Source organism: Typha latifolia, chromosome 15 (assembly GCF_019914945.1).
Source record: "Typha latifolia isolate L0001 chromosome 15, TyphaL0001v2, whole genome shotgun sequence".
Lineage (NCBI taxonomy): Eukaryota > Viridiplantae > Streptophyta > Magnoliopsida > Poales > Typhaceae > Typha > Typha latifolia.
In genome coordinates, this window is record NC_133100.1 from 7,975,431 (window position 1) to 7,998,037 (window position 22,607).

The window sequence follows — 22,607 nt, forward strand, 5'->3', positions numbered from 1 at the left end:
TATATATAATATGAGTAATATCAAACTAATATGAACCATCATATCAAAACACTTTCACTCATTCAGAATTTCAGCTATTATTTTCTGACACAATTATCTTTATTATTTATAATTTATATTTTGGTTGCTTATAGTTTTTTGACACAATTATCTTTATTACTTGTAATTTATATTTTAGTAATATTTATATCTTTATAGTTGAATTAGGTTTTATTTCAAGCTTGATTCAAGTCTAAATTAATTCAAGCTTACTCATGCTCGAAAATGATAAGGCTTGAAATTACTAATTGAGCAGCTTGTTTAAGCTTGAAATTGGCTCGGATTAAAATTATTTCAATTCAAGCTTGATCACAAAGACAGGCTCGAAATTAATTTCAATCCAAGTTTGATTAGAGCCAGGCTCGATTAAGCTCGGCTCGTTTACACCCGTACTTGCAAGTTGCTACCCAAAACAAGAGTGATGTCACTACGTTTAAACTTGAAAGAGACTCGAGAGCCCTCTTTGGCTACTCTAAAGTTGGCGAGATAAAAAGATATAATTAAAAGCAAATAATTTAATAAAAATTATTGATTTCTTTATAAATAAAATTAACTGAAAGTACCGGTCATATGAATTGAAAGTACGGATCATTTTTTCTAAATTGTAAGGTTAAATTAATTATATTTCATTTCTCTCTCTTAACTATCTATTTTTTTTATAAAAGATAAAATTAATAATAAGGAAATAGTTATAAGGGTAAGCATTAAAAAAATTACTTAAATTTTAATTTTTTTATCAACTAATCTAGTCACATATGTATACTCTTTAATTTATCAAAGAATAAAAATTATTTTTAATAACTAGTTGGTTAGTATGGAATCATAGCTTATAATTAAAATTGGTTCCTCGTAACATAGGCGAATGGATCAGATTTAGTATATAATTACCATCTAATGACGATAATTATGGAAGATGATGACTTTTAGGAGAGTGGTGACTGGTGGTCGCCAAAATTAGGGAGGGAGTCAAAAACAGGCAGCACGACTCCTGGCACCTCCATCCCAATGGAATTAGGTCAATGGTCACCAACACAAACAAAACAAATGCATTTAACATATGTTATGATTTAGAAATCCAAATAAATTATTTTTATTTTAGATCATTTCACAATGAGTTAAAAAGTTAATTGTTTTTCTAAGAAAGATGCTTAATTCAACGCTCTTTAGGTGTATATAATTTATACAAAATTTAATCTTAGTATTACTAAAATTTAATGGGGAGGTTTTGTTTTTCAATACAAATATAGTCTGTCAAAAAGTAAATTTTGCACTGAAAATGTTACTTCTCAAACTGGAAAACCCCTACTGAAAGAGCCCCACTCATGGCGGAAAAAGCGGTATAAAGCCAAATGATTTGTAGCCAAAAAGAGGTCACTCAGATCCATCAATTCTAGCTGCGAATCTATAAGTGCGTATGAAAAATTCATATAGGGTGAATGAGAAAAGCTACTGGTAGAGATGTTGAGATATGAAGCAGGGAATGATCAATGCAGAAACACGCATGATGTGGTGGTGGGGGGGGCCTTATGGGTTGACAATTCCTTGCTTCACAAAAAGAGGGTGACAGATGACAGACAAGAGCAATATGACCAGTTAAGACCATAAACAACAGCAGGGCCAATACGGCAAATAGAGATAAGAACATGTCGCGTGAACCTGTTCAGCATTAGATGAAGGAATCTGAAGACAAATAGCATTGAGACGTCGGCCGAAAACAGTATATGACACAGTTTCATCACTGTACTCTTCTAGAGTGGAAACAATGAACTGGGTTAACGCAAACTACCAAAATATTTTACACTGCAAACAGATTGAAAGAAAGAGAGAGGTCGCATGTGAACCCTTTCTCCATTTCATAAAGGAATTTGAAAAGAGAACAAAGAATGTCTGACGGAGGCCGGCAACAATCTGCATCACAGGTGCATCATGGGAATCTTCTCAAGAGTACAAACAGCAAACTGCGTTATCGCCAAACTTTTATACTACAATGGAGTGCCTACCAGAACCAAGTGATTAGAATCTGGACTGCCGTGATCCTTTTTAGTTGGGATACTTCATCGATCAAGACTCCGTGAAGAATTTTACTAGTTGAACTTATACACATTTCACAACCATGCCACGTGCTGAAAATGTTAATGCATTACCGGCTGTGAAAGGATTAGATGTTGATGTGTGCCAAACCTCACCTTGGTGGACTGGAAAAGATAGATTGCTCTTCTTTCCCCTGCAAGGAGAAAGAGCATTCCAGATTCAGAACTCAATAATCACCTGGTCGGGATTTGATACCCTGTAAATATGTCCAAGAAAAATGTCAGGTTCCTTGTTGATTCTGAGTTTATCTTGACTCCATTACAACAATTCAGAAAGTGCAATAGGAAATATATAGAAGCAAGATGTGGCTTGATATGTACAACATCTACATCAATGATGAAGATTGCAGTCAAGCCTACAATTCTAAAACCATTAAAAAAGTTTTATCATGATGTAACTAAAATACAAGAAAACTTGAAACAGTAAGAAAGCTACCCATTAGGTCTAACAGCTGAATTGCCAACAATACCTATTGTATATGACTGATTGCCAGAGGTATCAAAGCTTATTAGGTGGATCAAGAATTCTACAAGTTGAAACATAATAATTTTGTGAGAGCTGGAATGCTGAAGTAAAATCATCCAGTATACCAGTTCTTTGACATTCCAAGAAGATAGTAAAGGAGAAGCAGTCACTCAAATAAAAGGCGACACGTTTTAGAATGTAAAGGAAATGGGATTTTCCGAATTCATGACTAGGCACATAAATTAAAAGAAGTCGCATTTTCATATGACATCTCGGGACAAACTAAATCAGGAAAAGGAAAGCTAACTACCAGTCACAATGAACAATGGATCAGGCCCCATCTACATCCTACAGTAGTATCAAGGTTCTAAAATTCGGTATCGGGATCGGCCGTCCGAAAAAACGATACGTATCGGCCATATTGGCCGCCTGTATCGGATCGGACTATTTTAATTAAATAAAATTCTAAATATTATTAAAAATGTTGAGAAATTTCTAAAAATTTAGAAAAAAATTATAAGAAAATAAGAAATAATAATTACTCACATATAAAGCCTAAAAAGCAAAAATCTCTCTTTCTCCCTCTCTTCTTTCCTATCCCTCTAACCGCTAGTCTGAAGTATCCATTCTCTTCCACAGTCCTTTTTTTTTTCTTTCTCTCTCTCTCACCCTCTTTTTTTTATCTTTCCCTCTCCCTCACTCTCTCTTCCTTTTTCCCTCTCTCTCTCTCACCCTCTTTTTTTTATCTTTCCCTCTCCCTCACTCTCTTCCTTTTTCCCTCTCTCTCTCTCTCACCCTTTTTTTTTATCTTTCCCTCTCCCTCACTCTCTCTTCCTTTTTCCCTCTCTCTCTCTCACCCTCTTTTTTTTATCTTTCCCTCTCCCTCACTCTCTTCCTTTTTCCCTCTCTCTCTCTCTCACCCTTTTTTTTTATCTTTCCCTCTCCCTCACTCTCTCTTCCTTTTTCCCCCTCTCTCTCTCTCTCTCTCTCTCTCTCTCTCTCTCTCTCTCTCTCTCTCTCTCTCTCTCTCTCTCTCCCTCTTTCCCTCTTCCTCTTTCTCTCTCTCTCTCTCTCTCTCTCTCTCTCTCTCCCTCTCTCTCTAGCTGCTGTTGTTGCTGCAGGTGGCTGCTTGTACAGGTTGAAACCAGCCAATCCCGATCCGTTTCGGTCGATCTCACTCGGGATCGGCCGAAACTGGAAACTATGAGTAGTATGCAAAAATATAAAATTGGTGCAACTTTCCACCCTGTAAAATTCCACTTGGTTCTTCGTCGAAATGAATTTATTAGTTTCCCAGACTGAGGGGAAAAGCCATGTTAGCATTAAGAGGAACTGAGTAATAAATGTGCACTCACTGGTTTTTGCATTATAAGTTATAATTGCCACAGAAATGCTCTGGCACTTGAAACAGCTGGCTGGACCAGTGGCCATCATGTACACCTAGCACTGGAAAATGTTATATGTATCACAACCATCAGTCATGTGATCCTGTTAAATCCAGCCAGTGTTGCAGTCCAACTACATCCTACGGAATAATATGTTTCCGCTAAAATAAAAGGCAACACTTTAGTAAGAAATCAGGCAAGACAGTTCCCCGTGAACCGTCTAATTTTATAAATAGTATTCAAAGACAGTCTAAGCTCCTCGCTTACATTGTTTCTAATCCTCAAAACAATGGTAATTTACCTCAACTGATAAATTTATTGTCAGATCAATAAGCTAAATTTGATACTTCAATCATGCAAATTATGAGAGCTTCAATGGCTTTTCTGCAAATTGCATCCTTAATAACTAATGAATCTGTCTGATGCTTTACCCATTTTTTGTTCCCCTAATTTGATAATACATAGTCAAATAACAATATTTATATTAAACATTGAAAGAAGAACCATATCTTAGAGTTCACTACTATAAAAGGCTACATACTCAGATTCCACCTACTGAAATCCAAAATGTTCATGTCCCACTTCTTGGCATTAAATAGAAAAAAAAGAAATCTCATTGAATTGATCTCTAGAGTCCAATTATTAGGTAGGCCTTCCAATTGTTAGAATATAAAAAGATACAAACTACCATTCTCTAACAGGTTAAGTTATTAAAGCAGTTGATGAGTTAACATCGATGATAGCAAGCATTATGTATGTACTTATTTTCTTGTTAACGTGGCATGATGGTTTGATTCCAAAGATTGAGTGGGTTAAAAAATCACACTGCTTGACTTGACAATTGTCAAAATACTGCTTCTTTGTAATACAGCAAAATTATACCTGAATTAAAGTAAGCTGTGAGGGTTTCATGTACATGACAACTGCATCCACAAATTATCTTAAAAGGGTTGCTCGAACCAAGAATTCCTACATTGTGGCAAGGATTCCTCTCCCGTGACAAACAAGCATGTTATGCTGAAAGTTCCTCTCTTATTCCTTTCGATGTTATGGGGAGGGCACCACAACCACCACGCTGTGCCAGTCAGCACATGCAGCAACAGGGTTCCATTCCCTTCTTCCCATCATCCTTTCCTCTGCACTCCTTCTAACTCACTAACCGATTATGGATCACCAGGCAGGGTGAACAATTGCACTGTTCCCTTGGGCATCACCACCCAATACAGTTTATCTACTTTTGAAAGTAGCCACACACGTGTTGCCTCATGTCAGTTGGCACAGCCATAAAGACAAACTTGGTATAGACAGCCTACATTATCCATTTAATAGACATTGAAGCAAGGTGTGGATAAGCCAAATCCGGAGTAAGAATGCAACAGATTTAGGCTAAGTCGGCCAAGTATATCAGTTTCTTCAGGATCTTATAATAAAGCTCAGTGTGCAAAACAAATTTCACACAAATATACTTGTGAAATATACTAGCTTTTATATGCTACAATGTAAATACCAATATACAATTGCAGCACAACACAATAGAGATTATGAGAAATAAAAACTGAAAGAGAAAAGTAACTGCTAGAAATAAGTAGAAATGACAAGTTAATCGGACCTACATGTGCTGATTCATGATGCATATAGTTCTTCAGACTCCATAGGAGATGACCAGTAATGAACTAATGATTCAACTGTCAATCTTCGTGTTGCACTGAGCATTGATATGAAAAAACGACACCCATCTATTTTGTACTCTTCAAGAGGATTTCTGTGCCCAAAGCTCCGTACATTCACCTGCCAAAGAGTTCAAAAGATTTTCAATAAAGAAAACAGAATTACTACAAAACGGTATGAGAATCAAAAATCTGCATGGCAGTTACCGCTGAACTGAGTCTGTTCATATTTATCAAATGGTCCCTCCAGAAATAATCTAGAGTCTTCACAATTACTTCCCTCTGTAATGAGACACGAAATCAACTAATATCTATTTCTGATTTTCCATATGCAAGCCACAAGCAAAGAGCAACTGATATTAATCTTGCTATTACCAAATGAGGAAATTTTTAAACAAAGGTTGCCAAATGTCAAAAGGAAATAAATAACAGTCCTACTCCTACCACATAATTAAGCAATGAGGCACTAGTTTTGTCCACACACTTCTTGGAGAGGTCCTAAGTTCCAAATCTTGAAATACAATAACTATGATACTGAAAGAATTTGGACAAATTTAACTACTGACTACTGATGAAATGTCATAGAACAAACCTTCAAATTCTAAAACAAGTGTATATCTGTCGACAATTTGACATACATATACAGATAATTATGGTGTGGTTCTTAAGAGGAAGATTATTAAATCACATTGATGATAAATGTTCTTTGACAGCACAGCCATGCCATCTGAAAATAGAAAGCGAAAAGTCACATAACATTTTAATGAGACTCTAAATATTGCAAATTTGCCAATTCATGTGTCTCAGAGGGAATATAGACAGAGTTACATAAAGGCTGTAGACCAGCTCTAGTTGCCAGCATATTTGTTCTTCTTGAATTAATGGATATTGCAAAGCACTCCTGACCTCTGACTACTGTCATCCCCGACAGGGATGTCAACAATTATACAATTCTTTGTTATGATAAATGAGGCATAGATATAAGCAACCTAAAAGAAGAGAATCGAGGAATACTTATTGGAAGGTTCATTATAGGTGGTTAATATAGAGGCAATATTATCTCCAGATGAAGGTTGTATACATGTAACTGAAGATGATAAGTTACCTCAATTTCCTGAACATATGCATCATCATACCCAGAGTCCTGTACAATTTGTAAGTAGGAAGAAATTAAGAAGTCCCCAAAATACTTCCGAAGAAGATTGACAGTTCCTATGTATCTTCCTTTCCTGCATTCGACAAACTAAAAACTCAGACACTGCAAAAGCACATGCATGCAAAAGCAAATGCACACAAATTTGTTTAAACACATCAGCTTGGAACCTCACTTTGCTGTATCATCAGCACAGATAGCAAGCCAGCGCCGGAAAGAAGAATTTTTCTTTCGAATTCCTCTAAATGTTTTAGGAGGTACTGGAAAACCAGGTAGAGAGAAAGTATTAACATCTATAGAGCCTAATCCATGCGTTTGCTCAAGTGATGACAGCAGATCCCCCTCCCCGATCTCCTCAAATGAATCTGCAAAGCTTCATCTAAGTGAGGCTTTTATTTACTTTTTAATATGGTTAGCTTTGGAATAACATTAGGCTCTCAAAACAATGCAAAGATGTCACTCCGACTATTAATTACCAGCCAATAGCTTTCCACCTATCCTGACAAATTCATCCAAGAGCTTTGCTAAACTCCAGTTCTCAGGAGGCTAGAAAACATAAGTGATTTTCAGTTTTAAAGAAAATACATGACCACCTGGTGACAGTCAAATACATGATTTGAAAGAACTGTACCTTCTGTGGATCAACAGTGCCAAAAACGATTTCATCGACCACTGCTTGCATATACCTACAAAAAACTTCAATCATAGGAGATACGCAAGCATGAACATTTGAAGAGTTAAACGAAACAAACTTAAGCACCAATAGGTAATGTCTCGACTTCTCTCTTTTGCTACATTGGATAACATAGCAAACAAATACCTTACTCCCGCTAAAGAGCCTAAGACTTGATATCTAAAACCATGCAACATAAAATACAAGGCTGGGACATAATAAAGATATGAAGAATTCAACATTCTAAACAAAGTATTCAACCATCATCAAACATCAGCTGTACTACTTTGATTGCAAATACATTAAATCTGCACTTTAGCAATAAGTAATGTCAAAAGAATATTAAGCCAATGAACTAAAATTAGATGCTAACTGTTTAAGTGGAGAAAAATGTCTAGGATATTCAACATTTCAAATGTCATGGTCTCATAGTTTTACTATGGAACGACTAGAAATATACTTCAGTGACTAGAGAAGTCAAGAGTTATGTTTACAGATTATTATATATCTTTCACTGCTTCATTGAAATTTTTAACAGTTTGAACAGTCTTAACAGTCTAGATAGTAGATATGTGTCATATATGATATCTAGAATGGATCCAAGAAGGCAAGAAATCCAAAATGGAACAACAGTAGTACTGCCCTTGTATCTTTGGAGTGATTCCGTCCCTCCAAATCTACTCTAAATCTCGAAACCAATATCTTTAGTGACATTGAATAATTTGTAAGTGAATTACAAAGATTAGCATACAAAGTCTATGTACAATAATTTTGACCCATACTTTAATCATTTAAGAAAACTAGTTTAAGAATAATTTCAGCCAAGTATTGTCAGAGTTCATAAAACAATGTCTAAAATTGCATCTCACTTAAACACGTAAACTATCTCTGCTTCTAATATACTCAGCCATTTCACAAGGATTCCTAAGTCCAATGAAGAGAAGCAACAAGTAGAAAGCTACAGTGAGCTAGAGAATATCACATCCAAGGAACAAACATGGAATGATCTTTTTCAATTCCTATTGATTTTGGCATACAACAATTAACAGCTCACTTAAAGTCAGAACCAGAGGAAGTAAACTTAGAAACTCACTGGAATATTTGTTCACAACAGCTTTCAGAGTCACCAGTTAATATCAGTTGCCTAAGGTTGTACACATGCTTTCTTTGAACCTGATAAATTATGATACTTTGTTAGGATTTGCAAATAGCAATTGAGCAACTGAAATGCATAAAAACTAAATTTAAAAATTGAAAAGGTTAGATGCAACTCGACAAAAAACTTCCCTTCCTCATAAAATAGATAATTTCCAGTTGAGCAGTGCAAACCATCTCAAAGGATTTCTCCTACAAAATTCTAAACTAAAAGTAACTGTTACAAACCACAAACTTCCACTACTCTACTCATAGATACGTACTCAAGTTTGGACCAGCCTATGCTATACAGCCAAAACATTTAGCATATGCTCCATATTAGGTTTAGGAAGCCTTTAAACTTAAAAGATGAAGGTACCTTTAGTATAATCAGAAATTTTCCTTTTTTAGCAATGACAATGTCCTATATCAACACTTCATGGTACATGCCTATCTCATTTAACTTTTCACCATGCTAGTTTGTCTGTACCATGATGGCACCTCAGTACCTCACTGTCAAGGTATGTGCCAGATAGAACAAACCTTGCTGCCAGGACATAGATTCATGCCCTGAACTTTTCCATTTGCCTCCCTTGCTATGTATGGTAATATACATCATATTAGACATACAATGAAAAATAACATAACCTGTCATAGGCAAGGTATAAGAGATCATGGCATGAGGAAAACTGCAAATCTTGCTGGCACAAGACATGTTGGATGGCATGCCCTGTGCTGCTCGGCACTGGCATTGTGCGGATGGTGTAAAACTAAGGATGGAAAGCCAGAAGAAAGAGAAGGTGGAGATCAATTACTTCAAAAATGTGATTTGGAGAGACAAATGAAAATCAATTAATAGATTTGCTTGCTATCAGCTATACGAATAGATATAGAGTGTGTACCTCTAAGACTTCATCAAACTCAACAAGACTCTTTCTTATGCCAAAGAAGTACTTCTCTGCATTCATTTGAAGTGCTAAAAGCTAAAAATTAGGGAAAAAGGTTAGAGTAGCGTTGCAACTTCTAATATCAAGGAACGATAAATAGCTAAGCAGACCTGCTTTACAATGGTGTGGCCTTCAATAGGTATATCCTCATCATTTGTTATCTTTGATATGAGTCTCACAGCCCACTCAGTATCAAAATTGAACTTCCGAAACATTTCATCCTGTAAGCTGCTCAGTAAAACAACAATTGTACTTCTTAAGAAAAAGAAAGGCAGAAAGGTGAAACCGAATGCGCGCGCACACACAAAACTATATAAGATGTATAGGTTTGGCAGATCAAGATATGTTAATGCTACTGGGTAATATATTAAAAGAATGGAATCGAATTTATTATCTATCATGAAAACAAGCAAAAACATCCCAAGTTTCTTTATTTGATATTTTTTGGCAAGGCTTCCACTATAATAAAGAGTATTTAGTTTGCTGTCTTAGCTTGTATGGTTGATTAGGACCTTGTCTATGTGGGGATGTAGGTGAAGAAGAAGAAGGAAAGCATTGGTAAAGTTATCAATTTATCAAATCCGACTTCTATAATGCACAAAAGCGAAAGGGCACATCCTATTGCACAATGTTCCTGCGATTGCAGGTTCTAGGAAAGGAAAGGCTTCATGTTTTAATTTTAAAGACCCAGGTAAGTGATACCATTTGCCATGGTGGCAACCCTTATAATCACACTAGTGATGTTTTCCAAATTTCTACTGTCCTGCATAACAATTTTGTCCATCTAATCGATCAGAATAAATGAAATTTCTTTTTCACATCTAAAAGTAATAAAATCCTATTTTAGATCTTTTTGTATTGTATGTTTCATCTTTGAAATCAGATCTGCATAGTCCATTGCTAAGGTATAATAAAAAAAGTCGCCTTTCCAGAAAGAAACCATTGCAAGCTTAGAATATGTGAATTTGTTGTACTCTGAGAATTAACCTGATATTGATATCATAAATTTTACTTCTCTCAATCATAAATGGTAGTACCTGACCATAAACCTTGTTGATCCAGGATCACCTTGTCTACCAGCTCTACCGCGTAGCTGTAAAAGAAAAAGCTCCAGTTTAGCTGACATAACAGCAACACTTAATGTGAGCTTTTTGAGAAACAATGTAAGGGTACCCCTTTGTAACCACATCGATCATCTCATCACAAAATAAAGCATGTTTTCATCTCACGAAGCATATTCAATACTCATGAACAACATGCAAGTGTTCTAACAACTATGATTAGTAGATAACTATCACAAACAAAATAGTACGTTTCTAGGCCACACGGATTTACTATTCATAAATGAAATGGAGAGAAACTTCTTTGCGGAAAAAGGTTTGAATATTGGCAATTAAAGAAGGTATTAAAATAAGGAATTTGTGTCTATCTCACTAAAATATCTAGAGGTGGATTAGACGATCAAGACGTATAGATCTAAAGGTGTGATTGGTTGTCAGATTGGATAAGAAAAATCATACCTAGACATATCTCAAAGGATAATGAAGGCTCATAACCTTGAGGTCACGGGTTCAATATATCACTTGGAATTACCAATCTCACATTCCAACTTTAGTGTACTGTTTGGTTTATACAAGACTATAAATAAGATAACTAAATAAACTTACATATTCTTCTCGATAAAGAAAACTAATAATACCAATTCTTATTTTAAACTGATGTTGATTATCTATTATTTTGTATTTTAAAATAAAAGGTAAAAAGTTAATATTTTATATTTATTTTTAACAAATAGTAATTATAAATTAATCACGTTCAATTAAAATAATCAGAATTAAAACCAAAATTAAATAGAAAAATAAAATAAAGGTAATATAAAAATGCATAATAATAAATAAAAAAGAGCAGTTCAAATATATGGCATATAAAATATAAAAAATGTTCAAAATATAAAATAAAATAAAACTTAATTAATTAAGATCTTCATGATCTTATCTTGGATTCTAAATATTTCTGTCACTCCATCCCTGCAGGAGCAGAGGATCAGTTATTATTTACACTTTCTTTGAAGGCATAGGTGTTTTTAAAAGTAGGATTTTCAATCTTAGTTCATCAAATGATGATTTATGCCTTTGTCTTGTGGAAGAACCAAGCAGAGGATGAGTGTTGGCACGAAAGCCGTTGAGCAGTAGGCAAGAGAACTAGGGCAGCCCTTTGCTTATGTCTAGCATTGTCCATCATGCTAGTTTTGCTACTCCAAAAAAAGCAATAAATGAGACCTCCTTTCTCTTGCTTTCAGGCTTATGTCTCTCTTTCAAGGGTTCTGGTTTCCTTGGTAGCTTTGAGTAAGGCAGTAGCAGTGGTATATGCCCATGCATATCTTTTGCATAGACATTGAGGAGAACAACCAATAAGATAGAATAGGCCTGCTAATATGCCCAATGCATCCGCTGCAATATGATGCATATATATATTATTTCTTATATAAGGACAATATAGTTATAAGAGTCCTACTCATGATATACCATCCCAATCCCCACAAGGGATGCTATATCCTATCTTTTGAGGGATATGGCTTCCGGTCCGGAATCCTAGTCTCGCTTATTATTTCCGTCCAAACATGGAATTTGTGGGACCCACGGAATAACTAATCTAATCTTATCTTTGTATCTCCTAAAGAAAAACGCCGTAAAGTAACATTGTAGGAAAGATGGTCATACAGCTTTGACAACACAACGGGAGAATAAATGACACTTCAGGAACTCCAGAAAAATGCAAGTAACAAGATCCAAAAGTTTTGGATCATTTGACATATACTAGGCTACCTGCATGCTATTCTAAATGGGAACTTATGCATAGCAATCACAGGGGCATAATTTCAAACACATACAGTCAGAATTTAAGTAGACGGCATAATAAAAAAGTCAAAAGCTCCAGAAGGGAGAAACATCAAAAAGTTGCTGGACAGTGAGTCCACAGTTATGCTATGAACATGAGTAGGATTAAATCATTAGTCATTTAGTCATATTATTTAGACAGTTCACAAACATGTTCAAAGTGGTGAAAAATATATATATAGAAACTTGATTAGTGAACATGCATTGTTGTCGCCTATCTCGTTTTTAAATTGATGATATAGCAGTAACCCACCTGGTTATCTATCCGCCGTGATTCATGTAAAGATGTTCCAATCACATGAAGCCCACCTAATCGTTTCACCTCATTACCTTCATTGTAACTATGAAGCTCACAGTCTTTCAGGACAGAGATATAAGCAAGAGCTATCGCAGGTTGAAGAGGATACATCTCAGATTCTTCAGATATACGCTTTTCTAGTTCTTCCATTCCAAGTGTGTGACTCATTTCTATAGACTCTGAAATTATGGACTTTGCCTTCTGATAAGACCAGCCATTTCCTTCACTTTTGCTAACATATTTTGCTGCAAATAAATACTCAACATGACTAAGTTAAACAAATAAATTGTCTAGCTTATCCTATAGGCAAACATTTATCTCTTCTTTGAGAGAAATAGAGAAGTTTGAAAGAATTAGTTTTGTAATAACAAACAATACTTACTCATAAGTGCAGCCTTTGCAAGCAAAGCTAATGAAGTAGGTCCAACTTTGATCTTTGCAAAGCTCTATAGAAGAGACTTGAAAGTATTACAATTAAGTATAAACTTTCATACAGATGTGAAGGTCATAAAGAAATGCACCTCTTGGGACGTGGATACCCCCTCCGTTTCCACATTTGGAGGCTCCTGTGTCATTAATGGAAGAATGCTGTCTTCCACAACTTCTTTTGCAAGCATCTTGTGCAAGTACAAATTAAGAAAAACCAAATAAGAAGAGTTTCAAAGATGGGAAAAGTGAACCAGTACTACAATGACTTTTTGCAGTAAAGCGATCCACATATCACATACTAACTACTAGGAAGTATATGAATCATTATTAATAACATCGAAAACACTCAGTGGCTCAATTTCTTCAGAAGAAAAAAGAATAAAAATATCTCTGAGGAGATTGGGAATAAAACTGACCTTAGGGTTGCCACCTAGGATTATATCAGTGCCCCTGCCTGCCATGTTAGTTGAAATTGTGATGGCGTGCTTCCGACCTGCCTGTGCAATAATTTCAGCCTCCCTTGCAGCGTACTGCAACAACGAAAAAAAATTAAATTACACAGTAATAAATGTCATTGAAACTTGAAAGAAAAACAGGCTGAGGAACTAGAGCCCAAGGATTATATGACTGATGAAGAACCTTTGGCCTTGCATTAAGAACATTGTGAGGAATATTTCGGTATTTCAGTAGCTCTGACAAATACTCAGAATTCTCAACACTGCAACAAGACAAAATGAATTAGAGATATGAATTAAATGCCTGGGCTGGTCCAGCAGAAAATGTTCTGTGCACAATTTGGTTCTGTAGTTTACAAATCTTTTGAATAAATGAATAAAAAGTAAAATAAAAATGAGTAAAAAGTGTACAAAATCCATATAGTTGGATAACATTTTAACAAATAAACATCAATATATGACATATCCCCATACTACCCAATCATAACCGTAGACTAGACGGTCCATTACTCATATCCTAGAAACCTGTTTTGCACACAATTACAGTATTTATTGCAAAATTTTCAAATGACCCAGACAAAAAGTGAACTTAATATAAATGAATGCCCTTGCTAGATCCACAAACTTTGATTACTAAATGACAATTGAATAAACATCAAAGTACAGAAAATCGAACAAACAAACCATCCATTATCAATAGCACTTTCCAATGAGAATCTCACAAACTATTTACGCATGTTTACAATAAATTTCACATGCCTTATCAGTAAAACTAGAAAACAGAAGTGATGCCCTATGAAAGAACATAGTGTAACATTATCACTATTTTTGTGAATATAATGTACTCTGATTCTTTTTTTCTTTTGGTCATCAAATTTAGTTTAGCAATAATCAAAACTTATGGTGAGCACTTCTCTTCCAAAGATACTTATGAAACTAGACAAAAAGGTTCCAGAGTGACTTTTTGGACCTGCAGGGCCAATTTGATCCAGCCCTCCAATTGATGCCTAAGTTGCGGAGAAGGAAAAAAAAAAAAAAAATATATATATATATATATATATATATCAAATACAAGAAGTTATAGTCTACTTCAATTTCAAACTTATGTAGTACTATGCATGAGTCTCAAGTTGCCAACCGAGCTTGGTTAGGCCAAGGGTTGCCTGGACATTGCAGAAAAACTAGTTCAGGCTTTTGTTTCTAGAAGGCCAGAAATGGGCACAAGAAGGTTTGCCCAGAGCTACTATGAACATAGACCTGTCCGAAAGAAATCATTCCAGGGCAGCCAAATTCCTGTCCATCCAAAATTGCTTCCATTGATATAATGTTGAAGCAGTAATTAAATTACAACATCTCTTCAAGAGCAAAATGATGAACTCACATTCCCTAGTCTGTGGCTTTGTGCATAAAGCTACCTAGTCCTCTCGAATTCCCTCATCATCCCTAATGCTCTTTTGTGGCAACATAGATTGTAAACTTAGAAATATGATGTCAGACAAGTTCAGTGTTCACATACACAGGATAGGCATCTTTCAGGAACTATGCTTTCTCGTCACTTCAGCACAATATAACCATACTGGTTATTATCAGCACATAAAGTGTTTACTGGCATATGCAAGGAGAACATATGGAAGGTTATTAGATAGCAGAATAATAAGTAAAAGTATTAGTGGTTACCATCAATACTTAGCTATGATTAACCCAATATCACTTAATACTATAAATACTCATTCATAAAGCAACTCCAAAGTCCAAACTTCCATTTCAGATAAAGAGACACCTCGCAACACTGCAACAGTAACACTACCAAAAAGGGGGTTCAATTAATAGGGACAAAGCATAAAGAAGATTCTACCTGTAACCAAAAATACTTCCTTACACTCATAGTAAATATGGTGAAATGTATGTACATTTTTTCAGCAGAAGCAATGATAAAGTTAGATCCAATTTATTATATTTATTCATGTTCAAAACCAGAAGAATTTGAGGAAATAAGAAAATCAACTAAGCTGACCATCATGCAACTGATGTGATGACAAATATGTTGTTAAAGGCATTAATTCACCTTGTAGTTCCAACTAAAACTGGGCGACCCAAGTGAAACATTGATTCCACTTCTGCCCTGACATATTCCCATTTGCCACGTGCAGTCTAGACAACCAGAACATGCAAATCTTAAACTTATTTTGCAACAGGGGATGAAAATTCTAGTAAACATTGCACTTGATGTTTTAAAAAGACGTACTGCAAAAGCTTGAATAGGTAAGTCATGACGTATATTAGGTAAATTTGTAGGGACTTCAATAACCGGCATCTTAAACATCTTGAGGAATTCCTTTTCCTGCAGATGCAAAACGTGAAAATCTGATTTGTGAGTATGCAATGGAAAAAGATAAAATAAAATCATCTGGAAATCAATAAACCATACTTCTGTCTTGGCAGTTCCTGTCATCCCTGATAGCTTAGGATATAGCTTAAACAATGACTGATAGGTTATCTGGGCAACGACAACCGAATCTGCCTGACAAAATCATGTGCCATCACACAAAGAACTTCCAATCAAGTTCCTTATAAATGTAGTGACATAGTTCTCTATGTTTCTCCCATAAGAGAAGTTTGAACAAACAAACAAAATTACCAGTTTGGAAGTACCTGGATTTTCAGGCCTTCTTTAGCTTCCACTGCTTGGTGAATGCCTTCAGACCATCTCCTTTTCTCTTCCACTCTCCCAGTAAGCTGGAGAAACAATAAAATTGATCTTTTAGAAGAACAAGGATTATATCATTCTCAGCATAATGATATACTGGAGGTCTAAGAGGAATCTAAAGTTGACCTGTATGTAAAAGCAGGCTCTGATATTCTGCTAGCATGCTATTGTATTTACTAACAAAGTATTATGGACTGAACTTCACCAAACAAACATTACACCCTCTCTAAATTTCACATGGAGGATGCAATTTAGTGCTGGGTTAGCTATATATGAGTTATGAAGCACACAGAAGCAGCATGAATACAGTAAGGAGGTTTACTCTGCAATATATTTAAAACCAAATCAATTGTTTGGAAGTGCCATTAAAGAAATTAAGACATGTCACTTTACTTCAAACCCAATTTGTTCACAAATAATCTATAAGAGCACCCTTGGTCTCATGGAGTACTTTCTTGGAAATTAGTCCTTGCTATCTACTAAAAAAAAAAAAAAAAAAAAAAAAAAAAAAAACCCATTCAAGTGCTCAATAAAACACGACACTAATCTCGAAGGCCTTATTTGTTTTGAGTTCCAAGGGGGAGGGTCCTGAACTTGGTCAAGGGTCTAGCCATGGTTCGAAGGATCAGCCAATCCGAGCTGATCCTCTTTCTCTCTCTCTTTCTCTCCCTACCATAGTTATTGCTTCTCCGACGCAAAAATTCAGCTCGGGCTAACTCCACAACGACGCAGATCCAACTCCGACAACCTCGGCTATATGATTTTTTTAATTTTATTTATCTCTCCTCTCTCTTTTCTTCACTGTAGTTTTTTTTTCTCACCTTGACTATAACAAAGTTTTCTTTCTTTTCGTTTCCTTCACTCTCTCTCTCCTTTGTTGCAGTAATTTTAAGTAAGTACTTTTTAGTTTTAAATTTTTATATGTGAGTAATTATTGTTTTCTCATTTTTTTAAAAAAATTTAAAATTTTTCCGTATTTTTAAATAATATTTAGAATTTTATGTAATTAAAACTAGCCTGATCTGGTCTGAGCGGCCGATACAGACGATCTAATACATTTCGTTTTTTCGGGAGGCTGATCCCTTATCCTGATCCCGATTTTTCGAACCTTGCATCTAACCTAGTTCAGTAACCAAACACCAAATTAACTTTTTTTCTTAATTAAGTTCAGACCCTAATAAATAAATAAATAATAATATATCAATTCTAATATTCTTTCAATATGACTTCAATTTTACCATTGACATGACTTAAATATATCAATTTCATGTCTTGCCAATCTCTTATCTCTCCTCTCTCATCCAAAACATTCATATTTTATATTATAAAATATATCTTCTTATATGGATGTGTTAAATCATATCCAATTGAGCCTCTCTTCTCTTCTCTCTCACTAAGAACACCATATGAGCTATTAAATATGTACTTAAGCCTGCAAATAGCTATTATAGACACTATATAAGTCAAAATTATTCCAAACATGCACTTAAGCCTGCAAATGACTATTATAAACACCATATAAATCAGCAAATATACACTTAAGTCTACAAATAACTATTACAGAGGTTATACAAGCCAGCAAATATGCACTTAAATCACGAAAATGACTATTATAGACATTATATAAACAGTAAATATGCACTTAAGCCTACAAATAATTATTATAGACACTATATAAACTAACAAATATGCACTTAAGCCCACAAATGGCTATTATAGACATCATATAAACTTGTAAATCCTTTCAAATATGCACGTAAGCACATAGATGTTTATTATAATATTATAATATTCATCTATTATAATAATGACCGTCATCATGATATGAAAGGGTATTGTTATCCATCAAATTCACATATCATCAATTTTTCTCCAAAACACATTTTTTTTTAAATTTTTCAAAATCACATCACAAATAATAAATACACTCTTAGCTTAGTTTAGAACCAAACACCAAACTACCTTAGCCTAGTTCAAGGTACATAAATTAAAACTAAGAAATAGGGTCAACTAATCTAGTTCGGAGCTTAACCTCAAATCGAACAAGGCTTGACTGCTTGGATAATAGTTGGATAACAATACCATCCTTTAAACCTTATGGAAGTACACAACAATAATTCAATAATTTCACATATTATGCTTTACAAATTAATCAAAAAATTTCAACATTTGGAACTTTGAATGAAAAATTACCTCATTAATAATTAGCGCTTTCCCATTCCTAACAATGTATTGGACATCCCGACGATAGAACTCTTTGGCCTTTAATGCATTCATCAGAAACCTACATCATCACTTCCAATATATATCAGAAAAATGCTAGCACCAAAAAACACAATAAATCTAGTTCTCAAAAGGAAAAACTTTTGTACCAATGTTACATAGCTCAAAAAGAAATTTCTCATGAGCATGACAATAAAGTTCTACCAACAGGACCAGCTTCTCTGATTATAAAGTGTGAAAGGAATGAGACACCAAGGTATAGTTTTGTTTTTTTCTAGAGTTTTATAGGCACCTTGCCCATGGATCATTTTCATCCCATAGGTCATTTGTCTCAAGAACCATCTCAGCAAAAGCAACTCCTTCCTCAGTCAGATCCACAGAATTGTCTTTGAGTTCCACATTGTAATGCTACAATAGGAAGTCATTTTTATAGAGATAAAACTGAGGATAAAAAAAAATGAAGCTCTCTATTAAGGATTTTATAAGCAAAGTTAAACAAATAACAAATATGTCAAACTCACAGTGCCTTGTTGAAGAAGCTCAGCAACTTTGGCAGCAACTGGATACCGTGCAGCATCTTTACTATCCTAGTAACAAAATTTTGAAAAATAGAACAAGTAAAGATTATAAGTTCCGTTCATCTAATCAAAAACACATAAAAGGGATGGGAAACAATAAAATGCAACAAGTACCTCACCGCTGATTAATAGTGGATTCCTCCCCTCATCAATAAGTACAGAGTCCACCTCATCAACAATTGCAAAATGGAATGGCTTTGGCCTGTCAAGTATCTTATAAGTCCTTAGAAACTATTAATTACAAATAAGAAACTTACAGGATGCCTTCAAATGTACCATCTCATAACAAGTTGCCCTTTGTTTCGAGACAAATTATCACGAAGATAGTCAAAGCCAAGCTCCTGTAGGCCATGAGCAACTATTAGAAATTATTAAGATAATGTGTTGGCCAACAACAGATGATTAAAGGCTGAACATTTGCAAAGTAAAATGGGCTAGTTAAATCAATGAATTATGTTATGATCGAAACTCCAAGTGACAATATATCAAGTCTAGCCAAGGTCTAGAAGAAAGTAGAGGAAGATAACATATGAACTAAGCATCAAACACAGATACAGATACATTTTAGCATGATAGATTTAAAAGGAATCAAAATCATGAGGAACAATATATTCAGCATTTTACCGAGTTATTGGTGTATGTAATGTCACAACCATAGTTGGCTCTCCTCTCATCTGCTGGCATACCACCCTACAGATGCAAGCAACATGAAAAGCAGTTATTCAATAAGTTCGATTGTTCACAGCGAAATGTTGAAAGCTACAGTCATACTATATATTTGATCCTTACTTCCTTAGATGGACAACAAATATAAATAAGGAAAACATCAAAAATAAAATTGTCCATGTTAAGTGATAATTACTTGTACAAGACCCACAGATAGACCAAGAAAACGATGGACACGCCCCATCCACTCAGCATCACGTCGAGCCAAGTAATCATTAACAGTCACCACTGAAACAAACAAATAATTGAATATTAATCACTAAGATAATAATTTCCAGTGCACTAGTCAAAATGTGAAAAGCTACAATAATAAGCATTTCAACTTATGTATGTCTACCACATGAGAGAACATTCCAATCAACCTATTTTTGGTGTTTGGAACCTAAACGAGTATGCAAAACGCTATGCTAAATCCAACAGATTTGTGTCGAAAATAAGAATTGAATTTCTACTGACATTTTTAGATAATGTGATGCGAACCGGTCGGATCGAATCGCATCATGAGGATATTGGGCTCGATGGATCGAGTCTATTTATCTTTTAATTGATTCATGTTTATCTTATATAAGCTCTTAAAGCAAGTTTAGTTGTCATATAGGTCACTAAGAAAAATTTAATTAAATCACGTAATTCACTGAGGAAAGATCGATTAAGTCATATAAGCCTCTAAGGCAAATCCTAGTTCAAATCATATAAGTCTTTAAAGCTAAGGCTGAGTAAAACTCATTGTACCCGACCTCTATATAAAGAAAAACTGGACTTCTTTGCTTATTCATTCAAGTATTAAGAAATTATTTTAGTCTTGAGTTTATTTAAAGAGTAAGAATAAGATAATCTAGAAGTAGAAGTAAGATAATCATAACCGTTTATTTTTCTAAGAGTAGATATAAGATAGAAATTCTAATTTTACATCCAACTCATATCCACCATCAACTCCATGAGCTACCCTATCTTACGACCGTCCATCACCACCCTTAGCCGTCCACCACCCTCCAACAACCGTCGCAACACCAGATATTTACCGTTCGGCCCCATTCTGACCTTGCCTTATTATTTTAATTATATATTTTCATCCAGACATCTGATTAACGTGAAACTAAGCTATTAGAACCATATCTCGTGAGGCTACTATCACCTAAATTTTTATAATTTTCTTATGCCCGGATCGGCTCAAATCTGGTTTGTTACATAATGAATTTCCACTGAAGAGAGGCAAACAAAAGAAGTCACTTCACTTCTTAGTGAACAATACCATAGCTTAGAAATATTAAATTGGCGTTCCACAGATACAGGGGAAATCAAACAAAAGCACAGTATCCTTCAAATATGCCATTGGGGCTTCTTTTATTACAAGGGTGACTAAAGAATAGCCACTGAGTGAAATTGAGCTTACCATGAACTCCATTTCCTGTAAGTGCATTTAGATATGCTGCCAGGGTGGAAACGAGCGTCTTGCCTTCACCAGTCTTCATCTCCGCGATGCACCCATCATGAAGCACTGCTCCACCAATTATCTGACAGAATTACCCAATAATAAAACCAGAAATAACTTCCTCACTTCGTAAAAAAGAATTAAAAACCAGAATTATCTTCTTTCCACAGGCAACAGACAAAAGCCAAAGAATCAAAACCTGGACATCAAAGTGCCGCATTCCGAGCTTCCTTCTCGCAGCCTCTCTTACGACAGCAAAAGCCTCTTCGGGTAATTAGAGAAGGACCAAAGAGAAGAGAATCAACCCATAATAACGAAGAAATTACAGTAAGAAACAAGAAATCAAGAAATGGTAAAGGCCGAACCAGCTTGGATATCGGCCAACGTTTCCCCCTGACTCAATCGAAGGCGGAATTCTGCAGTCTTTAACCTCAGCTGCAAACAACGCAAGCACAAATAAACAACCCAAATAGAACAAATCAACATTACAGATCTATTTAATTCTACAGCCTTTTCCCACTTAGAATTCAAGAACAAAGATACGCACGCAACCTGCTCGTCGGAAAGCCTCTGAATGCGAGTCTCGAGATCATTGACAGAACTTACGAGCCGGTAGTAATCGAGAACGACCCAATTGTTTAAACTCCACAAATCTTTCCACTTGATACCTTTCCAAGTCCCCACCTTCTCCTGAAACACACAGAACGAGTAATCAAAACCCAGCACCACTAGTAAAGAGAACTCCATTCTCAGACAAACCTACGATATGGTAATTAGAAAATATCGCACCTTTATAGAATTGACGGCAGGTTTGAGCCCACCAATTGCAGGAGCAGGGGACGGGGACGGGGACGGGGACGAGGACGAGGACGAGGACGAGGAAGAAAGTGAACAAGAAATGGACCTCTTCTTGCAGAGCTCGGAGAGGACAGAAGACGAGAAAGAGGAAGAAGAAGAGGGTTTCGAGGGGAAGGAGAGAGGAGGATTTGAGAGAACAGAGAGGACTGGAGCCATGGCCTAAATGTTTGGGGTTTACGGTAGAGGTGGTGGGTTTCTGGAGATTTAGCTTAGTCTCAGAAAAAGGGTAATTTGTTTTTCATCTAACACCCTGTATTGTATCTTATTATGTCTTACACCCTGTCTTTTCAAAAATAGAGAATTTTATAAATCACCCCCTATATTTTAACTATTTAGTAATTCATACTTATCTTTGAGAATTTTATAACCCAGCCCCTTATTTTTCTTTATAATTCTTAATCAACACTCTAATATTATTTTAACTAACTAACATCAATCAAATTACTAAAA

General features: G+C 35.3%; 1 protein-coding gene across 7 annotated transcripts; it reads right to left on the bottom strand.

Annotated features, from left to right (window-relative positions):
• Positions 1 to 1,705: 1,705 nt before the first annotated feature.
• Positions 1,706 to 22,338, bottom strand: LOC140802142 (protein translocase subunit SECA2, chloroplastic). 7 transcript variants are annotated; one of them, XM_073157582.1, is made up of 32 exons: positions 22,089 to 22,338; positions 21,852 to 21,989; positions 21,665 to 21,734; positions 21,499 to 21,563; positions 21,261 to 21,381; positions 20,004 to 20,095; positions 19,766 to 19,831; positions 19,418 to 19,482; positions 19,256 to 19,343; positions 19,085 to 19,150; positions 18,856 to 18,971; positions 18,534 to 18,624; positions 16,286 to 16,369; positions 16,062 to 16,154; positions 15,879 to 15,974; positions 15,699 to 15,784; positions 13,818 to 13,896; positions 13,595 to 13,708; positions 13,271 to 13,366; positions 13,132 to 13,195; positions 12,705 to 12,994; positions 10,592 to 10,647; positions 9,665 to 9,782; positions 9,510 to 9,590; positions 8,567 to 8,646; positions 7,432 to 7,486; positions 7,277 to 7,346; positions 6,976 to 7,165; positions 6,753 to 6,876; positions 5,855 to 5,929; positions 5,594 to 5,768; positions 1,706 to 2,263 (listed from the first exon to the last, which is right to left on the bottom strand). In XM_073157582.1, exons 1-31 carry the CDS (start codon positions 22,311 to 22,313, stop codon positions 5,604 to 5,606), a joined length of 3,219 nt encoding a protein of 1,072 aa, XP_073013683.1. In that variant the 5' UTR covers positions 22,314 to 22,338; the 3' UTR covers positions 1,706 to 2,263; positions 5,594 to 5,603. The 7 variants fall into 7 exon arrangements, with proteins under 7 accessions (XP_073013683.1, XP_073013681.1, XP_073013684.1 ...); XM_073157580.1 differs by having other exon boundaries at positions 1,706 to 2,326; XM_073157583.1 differs by having other exon boundaries at positions 5,590 to 5,768.
• Positions 22,339 to 22,607: the final 269 nt, after the last annotated feature.

Excerpts from the sequence above, each read along its gene's own strand:
- LOC140802142 (XM_073157582.1), bottom strand. The coding sequence starts at position 22,313 with ATGGCTCCAGTCCTCTCTGTTCTCTCAAATCCTCCTCTCTCCTTCCCC. Across the intron at positions 21,735-21,851 it reads AGAGGCTTTCCGACGAGCAG|CTGAGGTTAAAGACTGCAGA; the intron begins GTTGCGTGCGTA and ends CGTTGTTTGCAG. Across the intron at positions 19,151-19,255 it reads CACTATTAATCAGCGGTGAG|GATAGTAAAGATGCTGCACG; the intron begins GTACTTGTTGCA and ends TTTTGTTACTAG.